We start from the raw sequence: 27983 nt of genomic DNA on the forward strand, positions 1-27983 counted from the left end.
TCCCATAATTAATGGCTTTCGTCCGTGAAAATGTCCTTTGCATTCTGCAATGTCATTTAAAATTCAATAGACGCGAAGGACGAAACATTCTTTTACAACTAACTGTAGTTTAATATTTACAATGCTGCAAATTAAATATGGAATTACTATTTATATTTTTTTAATCTGTGCTTACTAATGAGAACTGTGAAATAAAATGTTTCTTTAGGTTTTTTTGTTTTTCCTAAAAATACCTTCATTTGGTACATTGTTAAAAATTTGAAAATGATTATCTAGATTCTAGGACTCTAGAGCAACACTTTTTTTCATGCTAAGGCCTCATTCGCACTGGAATAGTGGAATATTCTGCCGATGTCAACGTTTTTATTTGTCGAACGAATTACGATCTTGAGTACTGTGTGGGGGAAACACGAAGAAGTTTATAGAAGGGTAGAAAATTACATTTTGTCTTAAATAGAAACTAGTAGAAAATTGCACTTTAAAATGATTTGTTGACAGAAAGAGAATTATATAAATTTAAATTTTGGTTTAAGGATCGCTAACTTTTTCTCCTATTCTTTCGGGCACACAAAGTAACCTACGATATAAACAGGTGTTGAAACTTTTTTAAAATAGAGCCTTAATCTGAACTTAACCTAAGCCTTTCACCTAAATTATACAACATTATTGATAAAGTCCTCTAAAATGTTATTTATATAGTGAACAATATTTACGAGATATGTTTATTTAATTATTATTGTCAAGGACAACACGATCAGCAGAAAAAAGGTTTTCGTTTGAAAAACTAAAAAAAAAATTCGAATTATTTTTCAAATTCAAAATACGTCAGTTGTCATGGCAACGGTTTTCAAATGAAGCAAAACAAAACGAGTGTGATTTTATTTACGTTGTGATCTTGATTGCTTAAAAATGTCCTGTTTGAGCAGTTTTGATAGCGAGGCTGTTGGTTTTGACTCGGCTTCAGATGACAAGAAGCCGATGAGGACGAATTCCTCACAGACAACCGAGTTTAGTGAGGGAGGGATGGGTTCACAGACTAATATGTCTAAAGATATTGGATGTCTGGCCCAACCGGAAGATATAAAACCTACTGAGGCCCAGGAATATCCACCGCCAGGCCTAAACGAGTTCCTCAGGAGGGTGGTGCCAGCAATGATGGACCAATTGGACCAAAATAATACGGAGTTCCTCAATAATTCATCAGATTCTGACGAGGAAGAGGTTATAGGTGCTAGGTTGTTCCAGGAAATGCAGCTCAGAGACGGAATCGGGGCCGGCGATCACGAAACCTCCATATTGGGAGTTACTTGGAGCAGCGCTGGCAACTCCCTGGCTGTTTCCATCGGCCAATTGCACCATGAAACTTTCTGTCAGACGTCCGGCATAATAAAAGTGTTTACGTTGAAGAGAAGCGAAGATAAATTTGTTCATTCGTTGGATATCAGTGAGAATAATTGCGTAACTGTTCTCAAGTACCATCCTAACGTGGCAGCTCTTCTCGCGTATGGCACAACTTCCGGGGAAGTTGTATTATGTAATTTGAGGAACGGAAGTTTGGATGAAGGCACCCAATTGACGTCTCCGGCGGGTTGTCACGGGTCGAGGCGAGTATCGGCCTTGCAGTGGGCGGACGCGCCGTTAGCTAACATATACTTGTTGATGCAGATCCATAATAAAGGCAAGCGCCGTGGTGCAGCAGATCAGGTAAGTTGAAAAGCTATCACGTATTAGACGTCTTCCTAATCTTTAAATAGTATCAGCGGTCATTACCTATCCTAACACACATTGTTATTTACATAATTTATACAAAATTAATTTGTTATTTTAAACTATAGGTTCTGTTCTCGTCTGGTTGCGACGGGACTCTGAACGCGTGGCAAGTGAACTCTCATTCTAAAGTTTTCGAAAACATAATTTGTTACAATATAAACGGCTCCAAAAAGGTTCCGGTGCCAGATATAACCTGCTTCGACTTCTTCAAGAGCTACCCGCTGCGATCAGCGGAGGAAAAGAGTTACAATGACGTGTTTGTTGTTGGAGCTAGAAGCGGCCAGCTCTTTTTGTGCAAAGTAACGCCCCAAACCGACAGTGACCCGGTCTACGAGGTTCTGCAACCTCATGGGACGTGCGTCCTGGATGTGTCGTTCAGTTTCCAAAGACCAGGAATCTTCGTCTCCATTTCCACGGATTCGGAAGTGCGGGTGTACGATATCAACCAGAACAGTCCGTTGAGGGTAATCAAAAACATTAGCCTGCCGTAAATTTTATTTGTTAAAAACTATTTCTTAGTGGTTCATTTATATTTTTTCCACAGATAATATGTCTGGATATTCCGATCTGTTGCATGAGCTGGCTGTGTGGCCCGTGCGTGGTGCTGGGTCTGGCTGGATGCGACGAGCTGTTGCGTGTTTACAACATCTGTAGCGGACGGGCGGTGCCTGTCAGCGGTTTGGCGGGAAACGCTACTGTCACTTGCGTCGCTGTCAGCCAGAGCGGGTGAGAATTTTTTTTTAAACATTATTCGTTATAGAATAAATATTAAAATGCATTGTCTTATGCAGTGTTGCCTGAAAACTGAAATGATTTTTAACTAATTCCCAGTTCCTGTCGCATCGCGGCCGGAGACGGCAGCGGCGCTCTCCACCTATACGAACTGCCGTCTCGACGGATGAGGCTGACGGCCGAGGACTTGGACTTTTGATTTTAATATTATTATAAATAAAACGAGCATTGAAACCTCTTTGTTTATTTAATAAAAATTACAATCAAACTATTCACACCACCCGCCACTTCCCAGGCACCGCGATCGCACAGCCGCCGTCCGTCTGGAAGGGAGTCTGTGTTAAATGAGTTGAGAATTGACAAAAAAAAATTTGGTTATTTTTTTTTTCTTTTTGTTTCGAACAGAATTAAACTAACACAACCCAAGAGAGTAACTAATTTCAGTATTATGTATATTCTTGAGTTATAAATAGTGTAACTAACATAACTTTATTTATGTCTGTGTGTGTGTACCTGTCACTGCTTGGTCCTCCTGCTGGGCTCGGTGGCCGTGGGCGGCGGCGGAGGCCCCTTCTTGTCCAGCTCCTCGAGGTAGCCCATGATGATCGCCTGGCGCTCGTCCGGGATGTGCTCCAGGGCCGTGTATCTGTGACAGACACCACGTTACATACTATGTCACACGCACGTGTTTGTTGTGGTAGCTTCGACACTGCCCCGGACTATATATTTATTTATATTTATGTATTATCTGTGCGTGTGTTTTTTTTATGACAAAAGGGGGGCAATGATTGATGGACGTAGTTACCGCCGCCCATGGACATCCGTAATATAATTTTTCGGATACGTTGCCCCCATTACTCGGGGAAGAGGGATAGGAAAGGGTGGGAATAGGCAAAAGGGCAACCGGCTCTCTCACTCATGGGACGAAACGCAGCCATTAAAGGCTACTCCCCGCCGATCTTCCGTGAGAGGGCGGTACTTCCCCGGCCGAGCCGGCCCATTTCGAGCTGTAGTAATGAAAGTGTGCGTGTGTTCGTGTCCATACCTGGCGTCGTGTTTGATGGTGTCGTGCAGGGCGGTGAGCGCCTGCGGGCCGTCCCTGACCGCGGCCAGGGTCCTGTGTGTGATCGCCCTGGTCTCCAGGAGCAGCTGTCTCAGAGCCGTCTTGGCATTGCTCTGTTTGTCCCTCTGGTAGTCACGGAACTCTCGCTCCATCTGTGATATAATTTAATGAGAGTTAAATAATGTACATTATATATATATATATATGTATTTCCGGATATGTATTTCCGGAAAGTCGTGGTGGCCTGGAGGTTAAAGGCCAGCCTCTCACACGTGAAGGCGCGGGTTCGAAACCTGGCGAGTACCAATGTGATCTGTTCCGAGTCATATGTATTTTCTAAGAGTATTCAGACACCACTGACGGACCGTGAAGGAAAACATCGTGAGGAAACCTGGTCTTATAATATCAAATTATAAGTTTGAAATCGCCAACCCGTCTTGAGCGAGCGTGGTGATTAATGCTCTAACCTTCTCCATATGAGAAGAGGCCTTTGCTCAGCAGCGGGCTCAGATGGGCTGATGATGATGATGTATTTCCGGTATACTTATTATTATGTATTTGAGTCTATAAACTAACTGTCACGAAAATTCTCTTTATAATTATCTATTGAGTTCTATAGAAAGGGGTTCAGCGTGACAAACAAAGTGCTTGTAAGATACAACATTTCTTATATATATGTATGAACATAACAATTTGTATCCAAACCGACCTGGGCGGCGCTCTTGTATGTTGGCGCGGCTGGATTCTCCTGGAGCTGGGTCTTAACGTCCTTCCACTGCGCCGTGGAGTCCACACCCAGCTCAGCCAGCATGGCCCGGAGCTTGTCGCGCCTCTTGTTAGACACGACGCTGATGTGCTGGCTGAATAGACGCTCCTGAAAAATATATACATTTACAACCACGCCGTCGAAACAAGATAGAAAATGTAAACAAAATCCATTTCCAAGCATAGACGGATAGACCAATAATGTTTGATGTCCAAAGACATTTCTAGATTGTTATTAGTTGTTACAAACAATTTTCTCACATTATTATTTCATATAGAAGAATAATGATTACTTTTAATGCAATGTTATTGACATATAAAAAAATAAATGAACATCGCCGGGGCACTATCGTTGTATGAATAGAATATCATATAACGAGTGACGCCGCTGACTCCGCGGAACACCGAGCCGTGAACCAGGAGATTCCTGACACCACACAAGCTATGGGATGGGATTGCTGTCCTGACATCGGCAGTCATGTAGTCTTAGTATAGGTTGTGAGTTTTAATATGTAATTCTTATTATAATACACATATCAGTAAGTTTCGTAGTTTTCCTGGAACTTGTGGCTGCCGCCATTTATAATTTAAATAATTAAATCGTCCGCAGGTCACCTCCCTCCCTCACAGAATTATTCTAAAAGTACTTAGTAAACTATAACAAAAAAAAATAATACGTAATTAATATATATATTAATTACGTATTTATTTGTTTAGTATTTAGCCCTATATATATATATATATATATATATATATATAAACAAATAAATTCGGTTGAAATGTAAGGCAGACCACAGACTATGCACGCTGCTAGGTGTCGGTCTTGTCTATGACACTAACGGAAAAATCTCTGTTATACTAGCTCTGCTCTTTACACATTTCGTTTCGTACCTTATCGTCCTTGCTGAGCTCCTCGGCCAGGCTGTACCTGTGGTCCTTCTTCAGCTGTTTCTTCGCCTCCCGCCAGGTCAGGTCCGGGTTCCGCACCAGATCAGCCAGGAGGGCATTGAAGTGCTGGAACATATGAAACGATAAAATATATAAAACGTCGGGAGTGCGTAGGTTTTAAAAATAATTAAATACGCGCAGTAATCCGTAAATATTAACTTCATATGTATGTACAATACTTATATATATATACATACTACATCGTGTTCCCTAGATCTCACCTGCACAGCCTCGTCCCTCTTGTGGTACTCTCTCTCCTTGTCCCTGTCCCGGAGGCTGGTGGCCAGCGCCCGCTGCACCTGCCTCTCCCTCTCCTTGATGGAGGCCTGCGCCCTCGCCGCCCTCAGCTTAGCCGCCTCGCTCTCCTTCGTAGCCTCCTCGGTCTCGGAGTTCTCGGGCACGTCCTGGTGTTTCAGTCGCATGTTACCGGTCGATTTAACAATGTGCAGCTTCGGCGGCCACAAAATATATGACTGATGATCGTTTTAGATGTAGTAAGTTATTTGGTGATCGAATTCAGTGGCTTTGTGAATGAAGAATATGGTCAGAAATGTGGATTTATGAATGAAGAACAATGTGGTCTGGGATCTGGCTATATGAATGAAAAACATGGTCTGGGGTGTCGTTGTAGGAATGAAAAACATGGTCTGGGGTGTCGCTGTAAGAATGAAGAACATGGTCTGGGGTGTCGCTGTAAGAATGAAGAACATGGTCTGGGGTGTCGCTGTAAGAATGAAGAACATGGTCTAGGGTGTCGCTGTAAGAATGAAGAACATGGTCTAGGGTGTCGCTGTAAGAATGAAGAACATGGTCTGGGGTGTCGCTGTAAGAATGAAGAACATGGTCTGGGGTGTCGCTGTAAGAACGGAGAACATAGTCTGGGGTGTCGCTGTAAGAATGAAAAATATGGTCTGGGGTGTCGCTGTAAGAACGGAGAACATGGTCTGGGGTGTCGCTGTAAGAATGAAGAACATGGTCTGGGGTGTCGCTGTAAGAATGAAGAACATGGTCTGGGGTGTCGCTGTAAGAATGAAGAACATGGTCTGGGGTGTCGCTGTAAGAATGAAGAACATGGTCTAAGATGTGGCTATGTGAATGAAGAACGACATGGTCTGGGGTGTGGCTACTTGAAAATCCAGATCCAATAAAATAAATTTAATGCTAAAACGACATTAATATATACATATAATGATGTCAAAAATAAAATAAAACATCACCTGCATACAACATATTTAATACCACAATCATTACACTAACAAAATACTATATACATATGTAACTGTGTGTTACGGTCCTATGTACAGGCTTATACAACTAACGACAAAGTTGCGACTACCCTCATACGTCGCACGTGATGAAAAAAAACGTTAAGAAAATAATATATATATTCAAATTTCAGTACATCGTGACGCCTATCGATATATTAGTATGTATAATATAATCGGGAACCTTTAAAATCCATAGAAAAAACACACACATACATACATTTGTTGAGTAAAAATATGAGAATAATATGAATCACCAGGTGAAAAATATTATATACATACATATATATATACATACATATATATATTTATATATATATATATGTATATATGTATAATTTAAACAGAATAATCAATGTCAAAATTTCATATACACTTAACAGTTAAAATATTCACTTGAATATCATTATTATTATAACTATTATTATTATATAATTTTTTTATATAAATTTACAGTATATATACATTCACATCCGAAACATGATTAAAAATTTAAGAAACGGAAAAAAAAAAACAGACACGCGCCGGAGATATCCAACATGGCGTCTGTCGTGTCTCAATATAAACGTTGTGCGAGATTTAAATCCACATATATACTCAGAAAAATACATTAACACCAGTGTAATGTCATTCAACCGGAGCGCATTCCCGCGTTTGCATAAAAAAGTTAGGTCATGTCCCCCGGCGAGGTCGCATATCGCCGTGAAAATTCTCACACAACTACCCGCACGGCCCGCTGGCTATGTCGTAGCGGAAATGTGTCCGTACGGTTCGATATAGACGGGAAGTGGCGAGAATTAATTGGTTACAAAAAAAAAAAAAATTATATATATGTGTGTTGGATAAGGAAGAAACAAGACTCGCAAAGACATGTATGTATTACAAATCGCACGGTTTATAGTGTCCGTGTCCGTGTGTGTGTGTGTGGGTGTGTGTGTGGGGGGGGGGTTGGGGGTCGTATGTGAACGTCCTGTCGTCCGTACTATAGTCATTGCTTCAAGGCTCCGAGCCCCGTCCCCTCACTGCGTGACCGTTTAATTGTCCAAGTTGCACAGATGTAGCCTGCGCTGTTCTAATGATCAGCGTTTAAAAAACACGTAAAGCAAACACTATTCTTTCTCGGACTTCTTCCGCCGCCTCTTCTCCGTCTTCTCAGTCTTCTTCTTGCCCTTCTTCTCCGCCTCCGGCTCCGGCGACTTGAACTCCTGCTTTCTCTTCTTGGGCGGTGACTTTATTGGGGATTTCTTCTCCTGATTCTGCGGATCTTTCTTCGAGGATCTCAGCTGTTTCGGTGACAGCATCTCCTTTTCGGACGACGGTGGTTCCATCTCGCTATTCTCAGACTCCTTCTTGTCCTTCGTCTTAGCTTCTTTGGCGTTCTTCTCTCTCTCCCTCTCCTTTTCCTTCTCTTTCTCCTTCTCTTCCCCCGGTATCCCCAGGATCTCGGCCCACTGGTCCGGTGGGGGGGTGGGCTGCTTCTTTTCATCCTCAGTGGACTGGTCCAACTGTTTCTGGAGACAAAGCCAGCCGTTAAGAGGTATATGACATTAAGAACCTGCATCGGACACGCTCGTTCTGCGCTCGTCTCGCGATACCCACATCAGCTCCAGCTCTGTTTTTAACATTGCAAAAAATTTAATAGGAAAAAAATAATCAACATTCAATGTCAAAACGCAGAGCCGTCACAAACTATTGTACATAAGTAACGACCTTAAACAGCTTAGCAATAAGGCCGGTTACTCAATACCATCGCATCGCACGCACACAGAGCGTCTAAGGCTATGGCCACATCTAACGTCTGAACCGTGGACCATTAGTACCGAGTCCCCAACGTCCGCGTGGTGTTCACCGGTCATAACAGCTAGATGTGACCAAGACCTACGCCTGTCATAAATCTGCGGGTCCGATGAAGGTTCCGTACAGAGCTGTCCATACCTCACGGCTGCTTGTCCAATCATTACATATAAAAACCGCCGATGATCAACTGTAATAATCGCCATTAAGTTTTTTTTTTTGTTATGCTCGCGCGGGGCACCAACCGACCCCCGCAGATTATGACAGTCGTCTGACAACACACCCCAGCGACGAGGACGCGACCGAAATGTACAGGGGTCCAGGAGAATATTTAGGGGGTGAAAATAGACCCCATCCCCCCAAATACCCCGCGGTATCCGTGACGCAGCATGTCCGAAACAGATTCGCTTTTCAAATAGCTTTCATATTTTTGAACACAATTCACTTATATAAATTTGTCAATGTATTAGGAAATTTAAGTATATAATATATTGTTAATTGCAACAAGCGAGACAAAACTTTATATACATATATCTGTCTCTCTCTCTCTTTCACAAAGTACGTACGTCAGCAGGCTTCTCTTTCTTCTTCTCCTTCTTCGTCTCCTTCTCGCGGTCCTTCTCTTTCTCCCTCTCTTTGTCCTTCTTGTCCTTCTTATTGCCCCTCTCACGTTCTGTACAAACAGCAAACATAATTAATTATAAGGTAAGTTCATCACAGAAAAGACAAAAATGAAATAAGACTTAATTCATTTTCCTGAAAATCAACATTATATGTTAACAAAGAGTTACATCACTACCAGACTAGTAAATAAGTATAGCTAGGACAAAAATCTAACAAAAACACTATCCTTAAATCATTAATTTTCGTCACATTCCAGATCATTTCTGTACGCAAACGTCTGTTCTCCCCTCCCGTCCAACTCACCCTTCTCCTTGCCGTCCTTCTCCTTCTTCTTCTCCTCCTTAACCATCTTGCAGTACTCCCTGAAGTAGTCCTCCCTCAGCGAGCTACTCTCCACGGCCTTGTACCTAGCGTCCGAGTCTATCTTCTTCTTAACGTCCAACCATCTAGAGTGCCTGTCAACACTCTTTTCTTTCAAAAGCGCTAAGTACTCCGTTTTGGCCTAAAACGTATGAGGGGAAAAAATCAGTATTTTTTCTAATATATGGCGCGTATGTTGGGACGTGAGGTGCGATCATCGTACAGAGCGGCTCCGGATATCAAATGTAGGCCGACGACCAGAGAAAAAAAATAACTTTTTCTATATATACATATATATATATAATTGTCACTACAACGCCAAGCAGACCGCCCTATAACCAAATCGCACGACACTTTGTCGCTCTTAAACTAAAAGCTGAAATAAATACGATTGATTAGTGGCTGAAAAGAAGAATGGATATCGATTAGTTGCTGTGGGACAAAAGATTATTAATTCCTGGAAAGAAAAATAAATATCATTATTCCAACGGAAGTGGGACGGCTGGGGTGTTTTTGATTTTTTTTTTTTATTTTATTCCAAGAGGCGTACATCGTAATTAATGACATTGACAGCATGATAACTGTTTGATAAAAATAAACAAGTCTTAATGTAAATATTATTTGTTTAAACAAATGCTTTGTATATTTAGATTAACATCCTTGGTTCAAGTTGATATCGGACGACACATTGAACGAGTCCTGCTCGACCGATTTTCATGAAACTCTGGCGTCATGTTCAATTAAATTTGATTACACAAAAAATTGGCATACGCTCCACAACAACAGACTGCATATAACACGTCCCACTTCCGTCTCCTTACAGACTAGAGCTGACAAAACATTGACCTTAGCCTCGCAGGTGACGAGACAGCATTACAAATGTATTAATTATCACATATATATATATATATATAAAATTAATTTAATAACGAATTATAACTTAATATACAAACAGTTACACATAGAGAAAGACACAGACGGGACTCGAACCCGACATGAAGATAATGCATGACTACAGCACACTTAACATTTGAACCATTAGGCCATAGACAATACTCTTTGGACACCGGGATTTGAACCCGGGACCACTTCGAGTTGACATTATAAACCTGAAATTTATACGAATTAAGGATAGAGGTCGCTGTCACTGTCACTGTCGCTGTCACTGTCACTTGACAAACAGGATTCGAACCCGTCACACGTGCGAGCCGCGTCACCCGCGAGACTGGCGGGACCATTACATATAACGTACTACAGTTTATGTTAAGAGTAATTCACAAGATTTACAATACTTCCTCGCTTAAATAATTTAATATAATTTCTATATTTTTTAATTTATATAGAGATAGAGAGAGACAAAAAAAAAAAAAAACCGCAAACATCCGTTGGCGGACGGCCGATAGAGAGAAATCTATAAAACATCCGTTCAGTAATTAGTAACAAAATTTATACAGAGCATGGAAACGGAAGGACAGAAAAAAAAAATTACACCTGAAAAAGTAAATTGATTAAACAAAAATATATATATATATGTATGTATATAATATAAATGTCCTCAAAATCCCCGCATATCTTGTCTATTTACATTGCAATGAGCGTTAACCATCACCTTGATGCATGTATCTCGCATGCATGTATATGCGTACATTTCTGTAGGGGGGGGGAGGGGCCTGGAGGGGGGGAGTGTACACATCCGAACACACGTCATTTTCATACTGTCCCATCATCTTAAAAACTATATCTAACCTTGTGTGCGCCGCCCTCCGCCGACCGCTTGACGGTAAGTTTTGTACATCAAAAACGTATTTTTGTCTAAAAAGCAATTTTCGTTTTTTAGATAAGTTTCCTTTTGATTTTCTTATAACTGTCTATTTTTTTTTATTTTTTTAATCTATATATATATATTGTTTCGTTCTCTGTGCCTCACTGAGCGTTACTATGCAAGCTGTTTACTGCTAGTCATTATCAAGGTATAAATATATCTATATATGTATTCTTCAAGGCGTGTGAACCTACGTGGTAAGGTCTAGGCCCGCGCTAGGCCCCGGTAGGTCTAGTAGGTCTAGGTATTATTTATATCCAGCGCCGCATCCCATCCCCGGCCGCCGCGCCTCATCCACCCGGAGCGGCCGCCTTTCCCTGTTTTCGCTTAATTTATAAAAAAAAACAAAAAATACACGTTTCAAGAGCATGTGGTTCGGACACAGTGAGGGAAGTTTTTTTGAAAGCGACTCTCTGAATAATCGTATTATATGTGGAAGAGAAAATTACTTTTTTTATTTAACCCAAAAAGATTCTACTCGCGAGCAGCACGTCGTTTTCAAAAAAATCACTACACGTTAATAGAAAAAAAATTAACAAAAAATATATATATATATATATCCTCATAGCATCGTCGATTCGGTGCAAACTTTTCGTACTTGTTTTTTGTTATTATTGGCATGCATATATATATATATATATATATATATATATATATATATATAACAATATATATGCAAGGCACAGTGTATGATGAGAAAAATTTACACCGAACCCAAAAATTTATATAAAGATGAGTTATATCAAGATATAAAAAAGCGTATGTATGATCCACGGAAATTTACAGAAATTTTTCAGTACAGAAACAATTATAATCAAAGGTGACATAAAAAAAATGATCAGTTCGCAGAGCGGCCGCGTGCGGGAGTCGAACCCGCTGCTGGTCTGTAGAGGACGTGCTGGCCTCGGGGCTCGAACCTGGGCGCAGCACGGATATCCATCTTATAATATATTGGCTAGCATTTGGCTTGGCTTGGCTTGGCTTGGTTACAGTCGTAAAGAATTTCCAAATCAAATTTTATTTATTACACAAACTTGACGTTACTATCGAAGCGCATCTCACAGATAACAAAAAAATATATAGAATAAAATAAAAATAAAATCAGTGTACTATAATTTCAATCTGACATTGATAGTGTACTTTCATATATGGAAGCACATCGAGTACTTATATAACCGATTGAGATGAACACACATATGCGCACACACACACACGCTCTGTCACATCTCCTCTCCTGCTATCTCCCTCTAACTCACCTGTTCCCTCTTCCTGTCCTTGTCATCCTTCTCCTTCTTCCGGACCTCAGCGATGTACTCGTTGAAGTAAGTCTCCCTATCCCTCATCTTCTCAATATTTTTGAACCTCTCATCCCTGCTGTACTTGCCGGAGAACTCGGTGAAGGAAGATCTGTAATTAACATTTGGACATTAGAGCTTTTTACATCATTCCGATGTATAATATATACATATATTATAGTGTTAAACCTACTTGGAGTGCAGCTTGGCTTCGTCCATGAGCGCCCTGAAGGCCTGCTTCTTCTGCTGGATCCTATTCTTCTTCTCTTTACGCTCCTCCTCAGCTCGCTCCCTCACGTACTTATCGAACACCTGGTAATTACTTTGACTTTAGTCGGATGGAAGTCACTCAAGATTTTTTTCCTGTCTTTTTCAAACGGCATTTCTATATATATTATTACATATATATGTATATATATAATAACTTTAATGCTAAACACCCTTGCTTGCTATAGAGAAAATATTTTTTTTCTTATTCCAGGCAGGATTAAATATTTGAACAAATTAAAAAAAAAGTTTTTTTTCTATTCGACCTTCATGGAGCTATTTTGATAATTCCTTACTGAAAATGTGATATCAAACATCGATATTAGCAGCTGATACAAAATTCTCTCTCCTTATACCTAAGCAGTTAACTTTGCCATACTATTTTTGTACTGGGAGTGACTTCCTAACCACAATTATCTCATAGCTCAGCTTAGCTGGCTGTCTCTATATAACCAGCTTTCCTGACCTGTTTCCTCTCCTTCGACTCTAGCAGCAGATATCTGCTGTCGAACACAATCTTATGCAGTTCCTTCTCCCACGGCGAGAACGCTGACACGTCGCTCTCGTGCAGCATCTGAAGGAAGGCCCTCACGCGCTGTTCGAACGGCACCAGCGCCCTCTCGCGCTCCGCCCTGGCCATCGCCTCCCTGGCCGCCTCCTTGCCCATATCTATCACGCCGGCTGACACACCAGACTTCTTCTTGGCTGGAATTTGATATTAAATTCATAAACAACAGTTTGTCAATACTTATAAACTGTTGTTGCTCGAAATGAACCTTACAGCTCTGGTATTAGTGATCTAGTTAGTCTAGCGTGTCCTGACGTGTGGTATAGTAAAGATTTAAACTCTATTAAAATTATCAGTCTATAGCCATAATAGTCGCAAAAATGAAAAAAGACAGACAGACAGACAAATCCGGGTAGGGATTGAGTCTTGACAATACAACATATTAAGTCTATCAGACATTTGACGGACCATTATATTGATGTCCGTTAGGTTGGTCACATTTAAACAGACCAATGTGTGGTGGGACGCTCGCCACATCTGACAGTACAAACTCCTCACAAGACGTTATCTACCTGACATTGTCTGGCGGAGCCGGGTCTTAGGGCTGGCTATTTGAAAAATGCCTCTGCTATCATGAAAACGAATAAGTCAATCGAAGGAATATTTCAACAAAACTATTGTGGGACAAATATGTTGGGTTCTAGCTTGGATTTATATATATAGAGCCTAGACAGTTCTTGACACACCGCCTGGTGGTAGGCGGTGGTAGGTGGTGGTGGCTGTGACTATATTAACAGACTATTCACTCCGGTCTCGGAGACCAGCAAATTACATTTTGTAGGAGAAATGCATTCCGCGAAGCGATGCTATGAAGAAATGCGTTCCAAATAACCACAGGTTCCGTATAAAATGTTTATACGCAATGAGATTAGATTAATACAAACATTTGTATGGACATTTAAGATTTTTATAGACTTAACCAAAGTAAATGATACCCCGGCGCCAGTAGTGTACATTAAACTATATACAGTATCTGGTATTCCAAAATCATTGTACATATATATATATATATATAATTCAGGGCTTCCCAATATATTTTTTTGTATACCCACATTGAGAATACATTTGTAGCATAGCTATGTACTTGTGTTTTATATATATATATATATATGTGTGTGTTGCGTATTAATTTCTCTTCCTACTGCAAGCCCACTGTAACTTATCCTTGCTAAATAGAATTACAATGTCACCGGCGTCCACACAACACTTACCGCTCTTTGGGAAAGTCTGATAAATAACTTCAAACTATCTGTATTTAGTCTATACCGTATACACTCGTGGTAAGGTTGACTAACTGACTCACTTTCTTCGGATTTCGCCTTCTTGGCCGGTTCAGTCTCCGAGTCGGATGAGTCGGACGCTCCCCTCTTCAGTTCCCCGTTAGCGTTCTTGGCCGGCGTGACGGTCGTGGTCGCTGGCGGTTCCTTCCGCTGCTGGGGAGGTATAACATCTATATTATAGTAATATGTACATACATCATAATTACATTAGCTTTACGTAGCGACTAGGTTTTATCCGCGACTTTGTCTGCATTTTATTTAGCAGTGAAGTTATAGGATAGCGTGACGCACGACTCCCTACACTGCACAGGTGTAGTGAGGCGCTCCCGAGACAACTACACCGAGTGAAGGGACATGTTTTACACTGTACGTCATTCCAATATCTAAACAACATCATTGCAAAGTTTCATCAAATCCGTTCACAATATTTTACTTGCTTTCGTATATATTGTATTGCTCGCTAAGGAGCCTCATACTTTCTCAGAGCTCTAATTATAATGGCAGCCGGTTGCCTCGTTATAATGACCCGTCATACCTGATCCCTCTGGTGGGGCGGGTGAGACACCGCTTGATCCACGTCCGCTCTCCCTGCCAGCTGTGCCGGGCGCTCCCACACTGACAGACGCGCCGTCGGATTGTAGAAGAACACTCTGCCGTCACCCGTCCATACAACGCACCTTAAGAAGTAAAATATGTTAATAAATTCTTCTTAGACAAGAACCTTTAAGCAAAATGTGTTAAACAAGTAAGAACATCTCTATAAACGATAATTTGAGTATAGTTTGTCTAACAACCGAGTCGTCGGGGCATAAATCATTTTACTATGTCTATCTCGCTCGCACTTATGGGTCTCACGGAACCGTCTCGTGAAGGAAAGACACATTATCGATAAATAACGTTTATTATCGTATCCAACCGACCGATCGTAGCCGTTTATCGATAGCTCTTGGCGTTTATGACCTGACGATTGAATTGATAAGTTGCGTACTTTAGTTCTTTGCGTGGCGTTCATACTTACAGTCAAAAACGGGAATACTGTCAGTATTTATCCCTAGTCCTCTCACAGGTAAAGATAAACATTCAATGAGTATACAGATAAATTCTAGTCCATATTGGAATAATAAATTTTTACTCGATGTATTTACATACACAGCATATATTGTTGCAAGTGGCGCCATCTGTGTCGTACTAATCAGAATATAATATAATCTTGTAATTATTTCTTTGACTGATTATAATTAATTATAATACTAAAACATTTTATTTCTGTGATGGCAACATTTAAGTACCAATTTTTATTTGAAAACTATGAATACTGGATCAGCCATTTTGTAAGACATTACTGGAAGTAACGCTGAACATTGAAAAACTAATCTGAACTGTATCTCTAATAATATATAACGGAACCTTTACTAATATTCATCTGTCTGTTTGTTATGGAATATTTTCGAAAATGCTGGACCGATTGTGAATAAACTTTCAGTGGTTATTAGCTGATGTAATAGGAAGTAACAAAGGATACTTTTAATAACATATATACATAATCTGTTAACTCACCAAGGTGTTCCAGATATGGGAGTGCTTGAAACCGGTCTACTCTTATCCGTCTTAGCCTTCTCCTTCTCCTGTTTCTCCTTCTCTAACCTCTCTTTCTCCAACCTCTCCTTCTCTATTCTCTCTCTCTCTAGCCGCTCTCTCTCTAATCTCTCCCTCTCAGCAGCCTCTGCAGCTGCCGCGGCCTCAGCGTGAGCTTCTACATCTATAACTGTGTTTATTAAAAATTATATAACATCACATACATATCTATGTATGTGTGTGTGCGTGCGTGCGTGCGCGCATGTGCGTGTGTGTGTGTGTGTAATTAACATATAATATTATGGACAAAATACGAGAAAGAAAAATAGAAAATCACATGAAACCTCCCTGGATAGACGTACAGATATAAAACAAAAACATAACTTTTCTTTTCCATACTTTAACACAAGAGGAAGTATTTCAAATTCTCATACAACAAAGTGATCATTGCTCCGATGTTAAACACAGCATACCTTCTATTTTGCCGTCGTCAATAACCCTGCTGTCCTTCTTGACGTCCAGCTTTTCGCCTTTCTCTTTGGCTATTTTGTTTTGTAGTTCTGTCACAGATTAAAAATTATACACAATTAGTATATATATAGGTAGACATAGACAGACTCCATTAAGTTATATTCCTATATATATGTATTAGTAAATAATCTTTGAAAATATTTCAACTTAAAAGCTTCACCATTAATTCTCTTATCTTATCTTATCATATCTTTGGGAACACAGTATTTGTATTGTACCTTCAAACTCCTTGAGGGGCTGCGGTTTCTCCCACACACTCTGCCTGGTGCCAGCGTGATAGTAGTATGGCCTGCCGTCCGGAGCCCTGTGTGTGGTCCACTCCCCAGCACGTAGAGACAGTTCGGGAGGTATCACCTGGAATGTATGGTGTAACATGGGAATTAACCTACTATTGCATAGCCGGGGATAGATCAAGTCCGAGTAACTAGTATTTTATAAGTAGTTTTACATACAAATCAAACTTAATAATTATCAAAATTTAATTTATATATATATATATATATATATATGTGTTACCGTTTCCTCTTTCTTGGGCGTCACTGTGCTGTCCGGTTGTGCGTCATTTCCCATGACCGCGATGGGCTGTGTCTGAGTTGCTGCGCCTGCAACAAACATGTTATATCTCGTTTAAAAAATACGAAATTAAAACTGCAACCTCTGGATAACAGAGTTCCAGCTGTTGCAGAGTTTAAACACAATTATGTCTCCGTACATAGTTTTTGTATAGAAAAATATTCTAAGTTTGTACATAGTAATAAAATTATATTCATACCAGTGTCAGGTACGGCTGCTGAGGCGGCCGCCAGGCCAGGGGGCTGCGCCACCAGCGGCGGGGCCCAGCCCCAACCCCACGGCCCGCCGGCACCCGGCGCTGGGCCTAGGGGGCCCGTGCCTAGGAGATTGGTATTTATTAGTGATGTTACTTATGACCTTACCACCTACTTTATTATATCTATATAATATTTATTTGTGTGTGTGTGTGTGTGTATTACCGGGTGGTTGTGTAGCCTGTGAGGGTGCCTCGCCCGGGGGCGCTTCATCATCAGGTGAGCTGTCCTGTTTGTCCAGCTTCGACTGCATCTGGTTATCTGGAATAAGCAATAAATTTTAATCGACAGTATTAAAAATATTATATAAATTATTTATACAATATAAGTGAGGAGATATTGCAGTGATATCTATTTGTTTTTAATTTAATTAATACTCAACACCTTAGTTAATACGCTACTGAACATGTATGTATGCATGTTTGTCAGTTCCGGTGTTATGCTGAAACTAAGTATACACGTATAGTTTGAATGACGATATAAATTTAGTCGTGACGTCATCCTGGATCCAAAATGGCGGACTGGATATTTGAAATTCGGTACTACAAACTTAATATCAAATTTTGGTATGACTTCATATTTTTAGAAGTCCTTACATAACTAGGAGATGTACTTTCGCATTTTTTCTCTAGGAAAAAAAAAAAGATAAGCTTTCGATGCAAGTTGTTTGAAACGACCTCAGCGTGTCACTAGCGAACTGTTTTTGCACGTGGGTTCCGTTTACCGGACCTAAAATTGTTATTGGTGGTCAGATGTGATTGTTTTGATGAAACCCACCCCGGATAGCTGGTCTATCGAACAAACAACCTCGTCTCTGTCGCACACTCGGTTGCCGGGATCATCTCCGCGGATGAATGACCTGAGTAGTCAGTATAGCGTTCCGCTCGCTTCACTCAATTATTATTCAATAATTTTATACAAATCACTCACTATCCTTGACCCAGGGTGGCGGTTGGTTCATGAAGGGCGGGACGGACCCCGGTGTTGGCCCGTGGCCGACTCCTGGCGGCATCATGCCCATCATGCCCATGGGGCCGTTCATTGGCGCGCCCATGGGACCGCCCATGCCGCCCATGGGACCGTTCATGGGCATCGACTGATTCATGCCGGGATACTGGCCTGGAAGCGGTACAACATAGATGTTATATGTTAGTGAATGGATTACATATAAGTAAATGCCCTAGTTATAAGTATAATATTATCAGTTTTCATAGTGAGTAATTAAAAAATTTCTTTCATACTATCAACAAAAAAAAAAAATGGCATATATACGGTCGAATTGAGAAACCTCCTCCTTTGTCGAAGTCGGTTAAGAACTCATTTGCTCAAAATCTATACTCGTTTCGTTTTGATCACAAACAAGTTGCTAAATAAAAAAAAAATATATCTTTCAGGTGACATGACTCTATTTAACATAGTAACGTCATTAATCACTGCTAGTTTATTGTGTTCATCTAAAAGCTATAAAGACATGACAAAAAAACATGTTAAAAGAAAAACATCAAAAATACCGATAAAAAAAAAAAATTTCTTTTTCACATTTTAATTAATTTTCTACAACTAATGCGAATGTTATAATAAACGAGGTTGATTTTTAATTGACATTATATGAAAAAAAAAATGTCTTTTCTTAAGATATAACAGTATTGTACGGAACCTAAAACGTCTTTGATGTGAGACGGGTGTTTGTGTGACAGTAGTCATAGCAGGCCAAAAATGCCTTACATCACTAGTGAAGAGCTGATAATCTCACAATGCTGGACCGATATTAACCAAACACATTCAACTAGCACAGGGAGATTGCCTAACAAATGGAAAAACTACATCAAAACGGGTGCAGCCGTTAAGAACTATAATGCGACGAACATACATTATTTAACAGTGAACAAAATGTGATATCTTTGTAGTTATTATATTTTCTGTTATAATACAACGAACGAACGATATCAGTACTTTTTTAGAACCTATTTAATTCAGTTGCAAATTGCTTTTTGATAAAACATAATGTATATATATATGTATGTATGTATATATATATATAATTATATAGATAAAATAAAGTTATGTTAGTTACACTATTTATAACTCAAGAATATACATAATACTGAAATTAACGCGGACGAAGTCGCAGACATAAACTAGTATATATATATATATATATATATATTATAGCCTGCCTTACTAGTTTACACTCCACATATATATAATTTTCTTACCAGCAGCTGTCATGACATCCACCTCAGCCTGCGTGATGACCTTGCACGTGGGACTCTCCTGGGGTCTGGTCCAGGTCGTCTCTCTAGTCCTGGCGTGGTAGTAATACGACTTGCCCTCATCCGACTTGGTCTCAACCCACAGCTCCGGAGCGGGCTGGTGTGAACAAAAATGATTACTTGTGGTTGATTTTACAACACTAGTTCTTCACTGCGACCTCGTTCGTTTGGTATTTGGACTTAAACAACCATTCGTGGCACTTGCAGTGTGTCGCTGGACTTGATACAGTATAACCAGGTACACCATACACCGGAATTATACTGAACTAACAAATAAATTATAGCCTACATCCCCTCCTCATCCCATCCTCATCTCATCCTACATCCCTTCCTGATGTCTAAACTACATTTTTATAAAATTTCATCAATATCCGTTCAGTAGGATCTGTGTCACAGAGCTACAAACATCGATAAGTACATGCTCACAATTTGTTGTACTCATATAATCAGTTGGATGGGAACCGTAAAATCTGTTTGTCTGTTGCAATGCACAGTATCCAGGAATTAAAACTTTCCAGACAGAAATCCGGAATGGCTCGCGTTGGCAGTTTTACATAGCTTGCAGGGTAGTGAGATAAATTAAATGTACCTTTGATTTGATACAAGACAGAGTGGGATGCTGTTTTAGTAAATTTTTTGACAACTTCCATATAGTTATGCCAAGGTTGATATAATGATTTTTAATGCAGATAATTTTGCATTTCTACGCAATATTCTTGTGTCACACATACAATTTTGCCGATTCTCCTCAGAAATGTATTTTTTTTTTTTTGGTTTTCCCGCTTAAGAGTGTCACATAGTTTGTGTAGTACTATTTACAATATTTAAAATTAAACTATTAAATACCATATTTGGTGGTGGCATCCCTGGAGGTCCGAAGGGCGGCGGCTGCCCCATCATGTTGGGCGGGGGGCCCATCGGTCCACCTGGCGGCATCATACCAGGAGGTGGTCCATAAGGCGGGGGGCCTCCCATCATACCAGGCGGCGGGGGACCCATGGGTCCCCAGTTATTTTCGTAATTAGGACCATTATTTGGACCATATCCTCTCGGACCACCACGCCCACGGAAGAATCCGCGACCTCTCATAGGAGGCCCGCCGGGACCGTAGCCGCGGCCCCTGAAGCGCATGGGCGGAGGCCCATTCATCCAACCAGGCGGCGGACCTCGCCCGCGACCCCTATTATGAAAGTAAAAACCATTTTTATCCATACACAATATCTCCAAATGTATTATAACCTCTTTAGGGTATCAAAAATCAACAATAACACACTTATAAAGATAATATCAACTTATAACGACACTAATAGCTAGTTAAAGAATATAGAACAAAAAAAAATTACCGCTATATAGTAAAATCAACATATGTACCTCATATACAGGGTTGCTTTAAATATAAAAATATTGAATTACATACAATTCATATTCAGATAAATATATATTGAACATGCCATATATAAACCACATATATATATATATATAAATCTAAATAATGACATAATTTAGGCACATGCATAAAAAGATTCATACAAATAATGTTATTAAGACAACAAAATGTATTGTAAGTAAAAAAAAAATACATATATATATATAATATAATAATGTAAATCTTGCATAAATATGTAAATTCAAACACTTAACAAACAATCATTAGATCAATATTTAATTTAGAACCGTGATACATCATTTGGATGTTCGGCTACCGAGTTATAAAGACATGATCGTGGTGTTCTTGGCATCTCGTGTAAAAATCAAACATACTTGTAATGCCAGTACTCAAACTTTGACACATACGTAACTGTTTAATGCTTATTTTTTAATGTTACTTTGCTAAAAATGTGCATTATAGGTTAGCAATTGTATTTTATGCATAGCCATAGTAGTTATATAGTGTAAATAATGTTAGTCGGCAGCAAAATTATATGTAGACAAGTAAATGGTACAAAAACTACCTTTGTCACGCATTCTGAAGAATCACTTCGCCAGCATTTCAAAATGATGTTAACAAATTTATTTTATAATTAAAATGCACTAGAACAATTATAGTCAATGGTGGTCACAGATTATTTGGACACTTTATGCTGTTAGAGTTTAAAATGTATTTCATTTTGCTTATAAATGCGATATCCATTGAAACAGTAAAATAAGTCCGCCTTATCGCATGGGTTCATTGTTTGATTTATCGATAAAACATTAACATTGCGTTCATTTTGTTTATTTAATTCTATCACAGAATCATAAAGGCGGTTTCAAATAAAGGAAATCATTAAATATAATAAATGGGACACGAAAGATGCATTACACATAAAGGAAGTACATTTTGATAGATGTTTACGCATATACAAATCAATTAGAAGTTATCAACATAGAAGGAAATATAACGGATACCTGAACGTCCCGCGACCGCCTCTACCGCCTCTGAAGCCGTTCGCGCCTTCCTCATCTTCGTAATTTTCATCATAACCCCCCGGCTCACAAAAATCCTTAGAAGAATCCGTAATTTCACTAACATCGCTACGGTTTAATTCACTCATAGTAGAGTCCTGGGGGTCTATACTGTATTCGTCTTCCATCTTGATAAAAAGCACAAAACGATTCACTAAACACTTATGTCGGCATACCTAAATAATTTCGTGCATACACCACAATTCATTTCGCAATGGCGGAATCAACATTCGACATTCTCAAAATGGCCGCCGATGGCTTGTATAGGGATTGCAAGGTTTCAAAAGTGACGGTTCAAAAATTATCGGTTTTAAAAACAGAACAAATAAAACATACTTGACTAAAAATATATATTTTTTAATAGTTTTTTATTATAAATACGTCAACACAAACTTCGTAACATAAATTTTTAATTTATTTGCAAAGTTTAATCTTTGGTACTACTCCACTTTTGCTCTCTCGTTCTTTGTATTTTTCTGTAATTCAACAAAAAGGTTTACTACTCTAAACTAAAAATTACAACAAATAACAATAACAACATACAAACAATTAAACTAAAGTACGTAACATATAAAAATTAACACATTTAAAGCAAAAAATTGAAAATTTTGGTGTATTTAATACTATACGTGAAAAATTGCTGAAACCGATAATTATTATTAACTATTCATAAAACTAAAATTTTAACTTTATGCCAATATAATCGCTGCTCAAGAATATCGGTATCATGTGCAGCTCGAGTCACGTTTCTAGTAACGATTAATGGTTTCTTTGTAAGGAAATACAATTGTAATTGACATTAGATTTAAGTATGAAAGAGAGTTGACAATCTCAATTGTATCGGTAGGTCATTCAACGAGGAAGAAATTATAAAATTGCTAGTAACAAAAATTATTATTAGTATGTAAATATTTTTTATATTTATACAAGAAAATTAAGAACAATCTAATTTATTTAAATATATGGTTGAAGAAATTGTGGATTAAAATACTGCAAGTACCTAGATACTTTTTGCTTCTTGATACGACTGTTTAACATAAATTCATTTAACAGACTCGAAAAAATTTATATACATTACTTCCGTTTTATTTTCTATAAGATAATGACAAGGAAACCATTGTCGGTCTTTGGTGCAGTCATTTATAATATAATTAATAAAAACAAATTGATGTTTATCATACTTTATTTATAATAACCAATGTGGAAAACTTAAGCCAACTGTTTGTATTTTATCATGCGGTATATAAATCGTTTAGAGCTCAATGGAGATAATATTATTTGATAGTAAACCATATTTTTTATACTAGCCACTTAGGATTAAGTTTTAAATCATTATTAAATTTCACTTAGGTAATCCCCTAGTGGCAACAATCTACAAGGTTTACCTACTTTACCAATTATTTTATATCCACGCACACTGTTGAACATTAGAGAATCTGACGGAAATCTTAGATCTTGCGAAATAGGAAAGTAAATTAACATTTACCGATTTTCAGTTTTATTTTAAAATAGATGTTTTACCACTTGTGGCTGAAAGAAAGCTCAACTATTCTCCTTATATTTGCAACCAATCAGTGCGCTGAGCCTCAAAATCTAAGGATTGGGTTTTCGTTAAACTTATTTTCCTTTCAAGGGACACCAATGGCAGAAGGGCTTATTGCAGGATCCTTTGCAAGTTTTCTTTGTATGTGCCCTAAATATATTAGATCTATTTCTGTCAGTTTCAATGGCACGTGTCTGCATACTTCCAGTGGAGAAGTGGCAAACGAAACTAGTGTTGATATCCTGTAAAGCGCGGCCATTCATTCTTGGGGGACGACTGGACGAACCCATTTTTAAGCTGTTCTCATACCTCGACAGCGGTGACATGCGTAAGGATTTTGGTGTTAGGTTCTTTGGGCATGGGCCGTCTATCGATGGTGCGGAACGAACGTTTTCTGTTGTCGGTGAGTCCTTTAGTGTGGGTTTGGCAAAATTGTAACTAGGACGAACTGGACCGGGGGGGTTCGGGGCATTTGAGGGTGGGGGCATGAAAGGGTTCTGTGGTAAAGCGTCTATTGGGATCGGCGAAGGCATGGGAACGTCATAGCATGGTCCAAAATGATTGCCCGGCAAATTCACTGGACCAAATTGTGGTTGTGGTTGTGGGAAAGAATTAAATGGAGGGCAAAAATTTGGTTGCATGGGCTGATTAGGGAACATAGGCGGTGGTTGCGGTGTATACGGGCCATACGCGCCATAAGCATTAAATGATGAGAAGTCGTAAGGACTTCCCGGAGGATAGTTTGGGAACGAGTTCCCTATGCCACAGAAACCACAACAACTTAAAGGACCACAGGGACCGCATGGACCACATGCGCCACAGGGTCCACATATGCAAGGGCCACACGGCTTACAAGGTCCAATGCATGCAGGACCACACGGACCTCCTGGGCAAGGTGGCGCAGGGCCACCGCAACCGTCGGGTCTAACTGGACCGGCACAAGGACCACATGGTCCAGTAGAAATATGGTAAGGTCCACAAAACCAAGTACCATAGGGATAATAGTAATAACCAGTCATATACTGCAGACATTTAGCAGGAGTATTGCAAGGCGGTGGAAGACAATTACAGCCGCACGGCGCGCAGGGACAGGCACATACGCTAGTTATATCCTTTATGGCAGAGGATGTTGACGCAGCTCGTAACTGCATAAAGTTTGGCGTAATTTGATTGAATACTACTCCAGGAATCCTGAATCTAGGAGCTATATCTTTAAGGCTGATGGCAGATGCAGCGCGTTTTATGTGAACGGGACGGTCGTTTCCGTTCGGCCTAAGACACGGACAGGAAATACTTCTGTATAGGCGCCCTTTAGATTTGACGACATCTTCCTTCTGCAGTTCTATATTGCTTTGGTTACAGAAGTGTTTTACTCCAAAACTCTGTGTTCGCTTGCAGAGAGTCCTCTTCATTGCGTTGTGAACTGAAAGGATGATTTGGAACTATAATAACTTCCTAATTGCCACTGCAAGGACAATGACTACCGAAGGTTATCGAAATGAGACAACGTGCGATGTTAAATAGTGTTTATTTTTTAAGTTAATACAGTTAGCTTATCAAGTTTCAATAGATTGTTCGTTATTTACTTATAAATCGTACGGTTTGAAGGTTGCGTCTACATGGGGCTTGGAATTAAATTTTGTAAACCTGGGCTGCGATGTACAGTTAAATAGTCCCAACTTGTTTTGGTGATCCCTTAGCACTTTGTTGCATTCCAGAGGCCTCGTCACTTTATATCTCTTTGGGTAGTAAATAAATCTGTCTCTACGCGGCTCTTTAGTAGGCGTCCTGTATAGTTGATTCGAGGACCAGAGAGTTGCCTTTGTGTGGTAGGAATTGGATTTTGAATTGGTATACGATATTGGATACGAAGATTTTATGTTTGGATGTGGAAGCTTCTTAGTGTTCAAAGGAGTTAAGGTGGGAGAGATCATAGACGCCAGTACAGGAGGCACGTTCTTCTTCGTGGGCTTTGGATCTTCCTTTTGGTCCTTCTGCTCAGGAGTCTTAAAATTAAATATCTTCGAAATGCCAGAGGCCGCTTGAGTGTCACTCTGTTTTGGTTGGTCGTACGAAAAGATTCGTACGTTTGGTTTCGGCTTTTGTTCTGGCTTCGCTTCCGCTCCCAAGCCTGCGGTCGGGAATAAGCATGCACATTTCGGACAAGGGCATCCACAAGGACAAGGACATTTCGATCCCACGGGACAGCAGGTCCCTTGCACGTGATATGGACCGCAGAACCAAGTACCGTAAGGGTAGTAATAGTATCCAGTCATGTATTGGAGGCATTTAGGTGGCGTATTGCATGGCGGGGGAAGGCAATTGCATCCGTCCTTGCAACCGCAGGGCCCGCACGGAAACGGGCACGGGCAGCCAACGTTGCAAACTTTAGAATAAGGTCGATGTTGTATAAACTGGGTCAGGCTGCGACACTTCCTTATAGAGTCAGAACCGAGACATCTCGTTTGTTTCGCGCTGGAAGGGATCGCTGAACTAGAAACGCTGACCCAGACCGGGCTGGTCCTGGTTCTCGTACGGCGATATTCGATGGGAACAAGTTTCTTCGCTCTTCGAATCTTCATGTACGCCGTCGGGATGAGCTTGCTTTTGAAGTTACGTGCTGCCGCCAATGCTGTAAACGGTATCGTTTGCTATATGCCTCAATTGATGACGGCTTATTTAAATTTACGTGTAAGCTAGTGAACTATGCGGAATAGTAATATTACCTTTGCCCGGATCGAGTAAGGCTAAGAAATAGTACGGCCAATTCATCAACAAATTAAAACAATCACTATATTTAAACATTTATTATGACGAAAATTATCATAAAATATTAAATATAAATTAGGGTTGCATTTTCGCTGTATTAGAGGGTCGAGGAACCTTTTCTTTGATTTCCAACTTCATAAACGGTTCGTGTATTTTTCCTTCTGGTACTGGCGGCGCTGCTGCTGCTGCAGCTATTGCTTGTGCTGCTGCCAGAGGTTGACTGCCGCACATGGGACACACGCCACCCTCGCATTTTTTAGGTGGTGGACATTTTGGTGGGCATGGACATGGACATGGTCCACAGGGCCCACACGGCCCGCAGGGCCCACATGGTCCGCAAGGACATGGGCAGCGACACGGTCCACAGGGGCCACAAGGTCCGCATGGCCCGCAAGGTCCGCAGGGTCCACAAGGACCACAAGGCCCACATGGTCCACAAGGTCCACACGGTCCACACGGTCCGCAAGGACAAGGACACCGACAGGGTCCGCAGGGGCCACACGGGCCGCACGGCCCGCATGGCCCGCATGGTCCGCAAGGCCCGCATGGACCGCATGGGCCACAGGGGCCACACGGGCCACAGGGGCAGCCACATGTCGTTTCTTTTTTTGGGGCTTTGTCAGCGAAGCAGCGCACTTGCAGTTTATTGTCACCACAGCAGAGCGCTAACCGCGCGTCGTACGAGCCGAACGCCGCTCCTCTCAGCGCCACTGCAAAGGACATCCATGCATATAATACTCGTCGCAGTTCCGCCGGACGCTGATGCTATTCGAAGAACGAAGGTCAACTATCGAGGTCGAGTATTATAGATGGACGTCCTTCGGCAGTGGCCAGCGTTCTCCGAAATAACACAGCGTGAGCGAACTCGCTACCGACCTCTATATACGGCTATACGCGATCCGCAACATTGGGAGTGCTATCGATCTTATTACAACGCGAATCAAAAGCGATACTAAAAAACGAGAGGTTTAGTAAAATACAGTAAGTAATACGTGTGCTTTCCTTAGACAATAAGCTGTTCGTTACTCACACAATGGGGCAGCATTTTTCTTATTTGAAGCTGTTGCCAAGGGTCGGCCTTTAATGCATTTGAGGAGGGATACATTCTTCGGCATAACCGCTTTCCGTAATACGAGAGCCATGGTACTGGATTCTTGTTACTTGAATTTTATTTAACGGGTTTTTTATTTAACTATAATTTTGTTGATTGATCTTGGAAAATTTAGGCCATGTTAGTTGTAGATGTTACTCCTGCCGGAACAAATGCTATTGTGCTGAGTTTGAATTTGATTTTCATATTCTTTTCTCTATCATTTTTTATTCGAGGGAATGTTTTTGTATTTCATAGCAGAACTTCCCGGTGGGATATACGAACTCTTTTTATCTTCTTAATTAAAATTCAGACAAGGAACAATGCAGAAATATAGTGATTTGTAGATGTAGATTTATTATTCTCGGTTTTTAATA

General features: G+C 40.3%; 3 protein-coding genes across 9 annotated transcripts; 1 reads left to right on the top strand and 2 right to left on the bottom strand.

The window, feature by feature from the left end:
- Positions 1 to 842: 842 nt before the first annotated feature.
- Positions 843 to 2740, top strand: LOC116776814 (uncharacterized). The gene is made up of 4 exons (XM_032670058.2): positions 843 to 1704; positions 1836 to 2234; positions 2315 to 2496; positions 2602 to 2740. The coding sequence occupies exons 1-4, from the start codon at positions 910 to 912 to the stop codon at positions 2699 to 2701; spliced, it is 1476 nt and encodes a 491-aa protein (XP_032525949.2). The 5' UTR covers positions 843 to 909; the 3' UTR covers positions 2702 to 2740.
- On the bottom strand, positions 2731 to 22465 carry LOC116776812 (transcription elongation regulator 1-like). Of its 5 annotated transcripts, none has more exons than XM_061528894.1 (23): positions 22148 to 22464; positions 20606 to 20939; positions 19703 to 19856; positions 18417 to 18605; positions 17652 to 17747; positions 17432 to 17551; positions 17176 to 17261; positions 16878 to 17013; positions 16602 to 16688; positions 16111 to 16312; positions 15089 to 15230; positions 14577 to 14706; positions 13172 to 13410; positions 12632 to 12750; positions 12400 to 12550; positions 9265 to 9463; positions 8904 to 9010; positions 5500 to 5682; positions 5222 to 5344; positions 4275 to 4439; positions 3548 to 3717; positions 3016 to 3148; positions 2731 to 2825 (listed from the first exon to the last, which is right to left on the bottom strand). In XM_061528894.1, the coding sequence occupies exons 1-22, from the start codon at positions 22330 to 22332 to the stop codon at positions 3019 to 3021; spliced, it is 3447 nt and encodes a 1148-aa protein (XP_061384878.1). In that variant the 5' UTR covers positions 22333 to 22464; the 3' UTR covers positions 2731 to 2825; positions 3016 to 3018. The 5 variants fall into 5 exon arrangements, with proteins under 5 accessions (XP_061384878.1, XP_061384877.1, XP_061384875.1 ...); XM_061528893.1 differs by having other exon boundaries at positions 14577 to 14703; positions 16111 to 16318; XM_061528891.1 differs by having other exon boundaries at positions 16111 to 16318; positions 22148 to 22463.
- A 908-nt stretch (positions 22466 to 23373) lies between these two features.
- On the bottom strand, positions 23374 to 27810 carry LOC116776815 (keratin-associated protein 5-2-like). Of its 3 annotated transcripts, none has more exons than XM_032670059.2 (2): positions 27547 to 27808; positions 23374 to 25170 (listed from the first exon to the last, which is right to left on the bottom strand). In XM_032670059.2, the coding sequence occupies exons 1-2, from the start codon at positions 27656 to 27658 to the stop codon at positions 23822 to 23824; spliced, it is 1461 nt and encodes a 486-aa protein (XP_032525950.2). In that variant the 5' UTR covers positions 27659 to 27808; the 3' UTR covers positions 23374 to 23821. The 3 variants fall into 3 exon arrangements, with proteins under 3 accessions (XP_032525950.2, XP_032525951.2, XP_032525953.2); XM_032670060.2 differs by lacking the exon at positions 23374 to 25170 and adding an exon at positions 25260 to 26379 and having other exon boundaries at positions 27547 to 27810; XM_032670062.2 differs by lacking the exon at positions 23374 to 25170 and adding an exon at positions 26540 to 27226 and having other exon boundaries at positions 27547 to 27804.
- Between the last annotated feature and the right edge of the window lie 173 nt (positions 27811 to 27983).

This window comes from Danaus plexippus (assembly GCF_018135715.1).
Source record: "Danaus plexippus chromosome 29 unlocalized genomic scaffold, MEX_DaPlex mxdp_36, whole genome shotgun sequence".
Classification (NCBI taxonomy): domain Eukaryota; kingdom Metazoa; phylum Arthropoda; class Insecta; order Lepidoptera; family Nymphalidae; genus Danaus; species Danaus plexippus.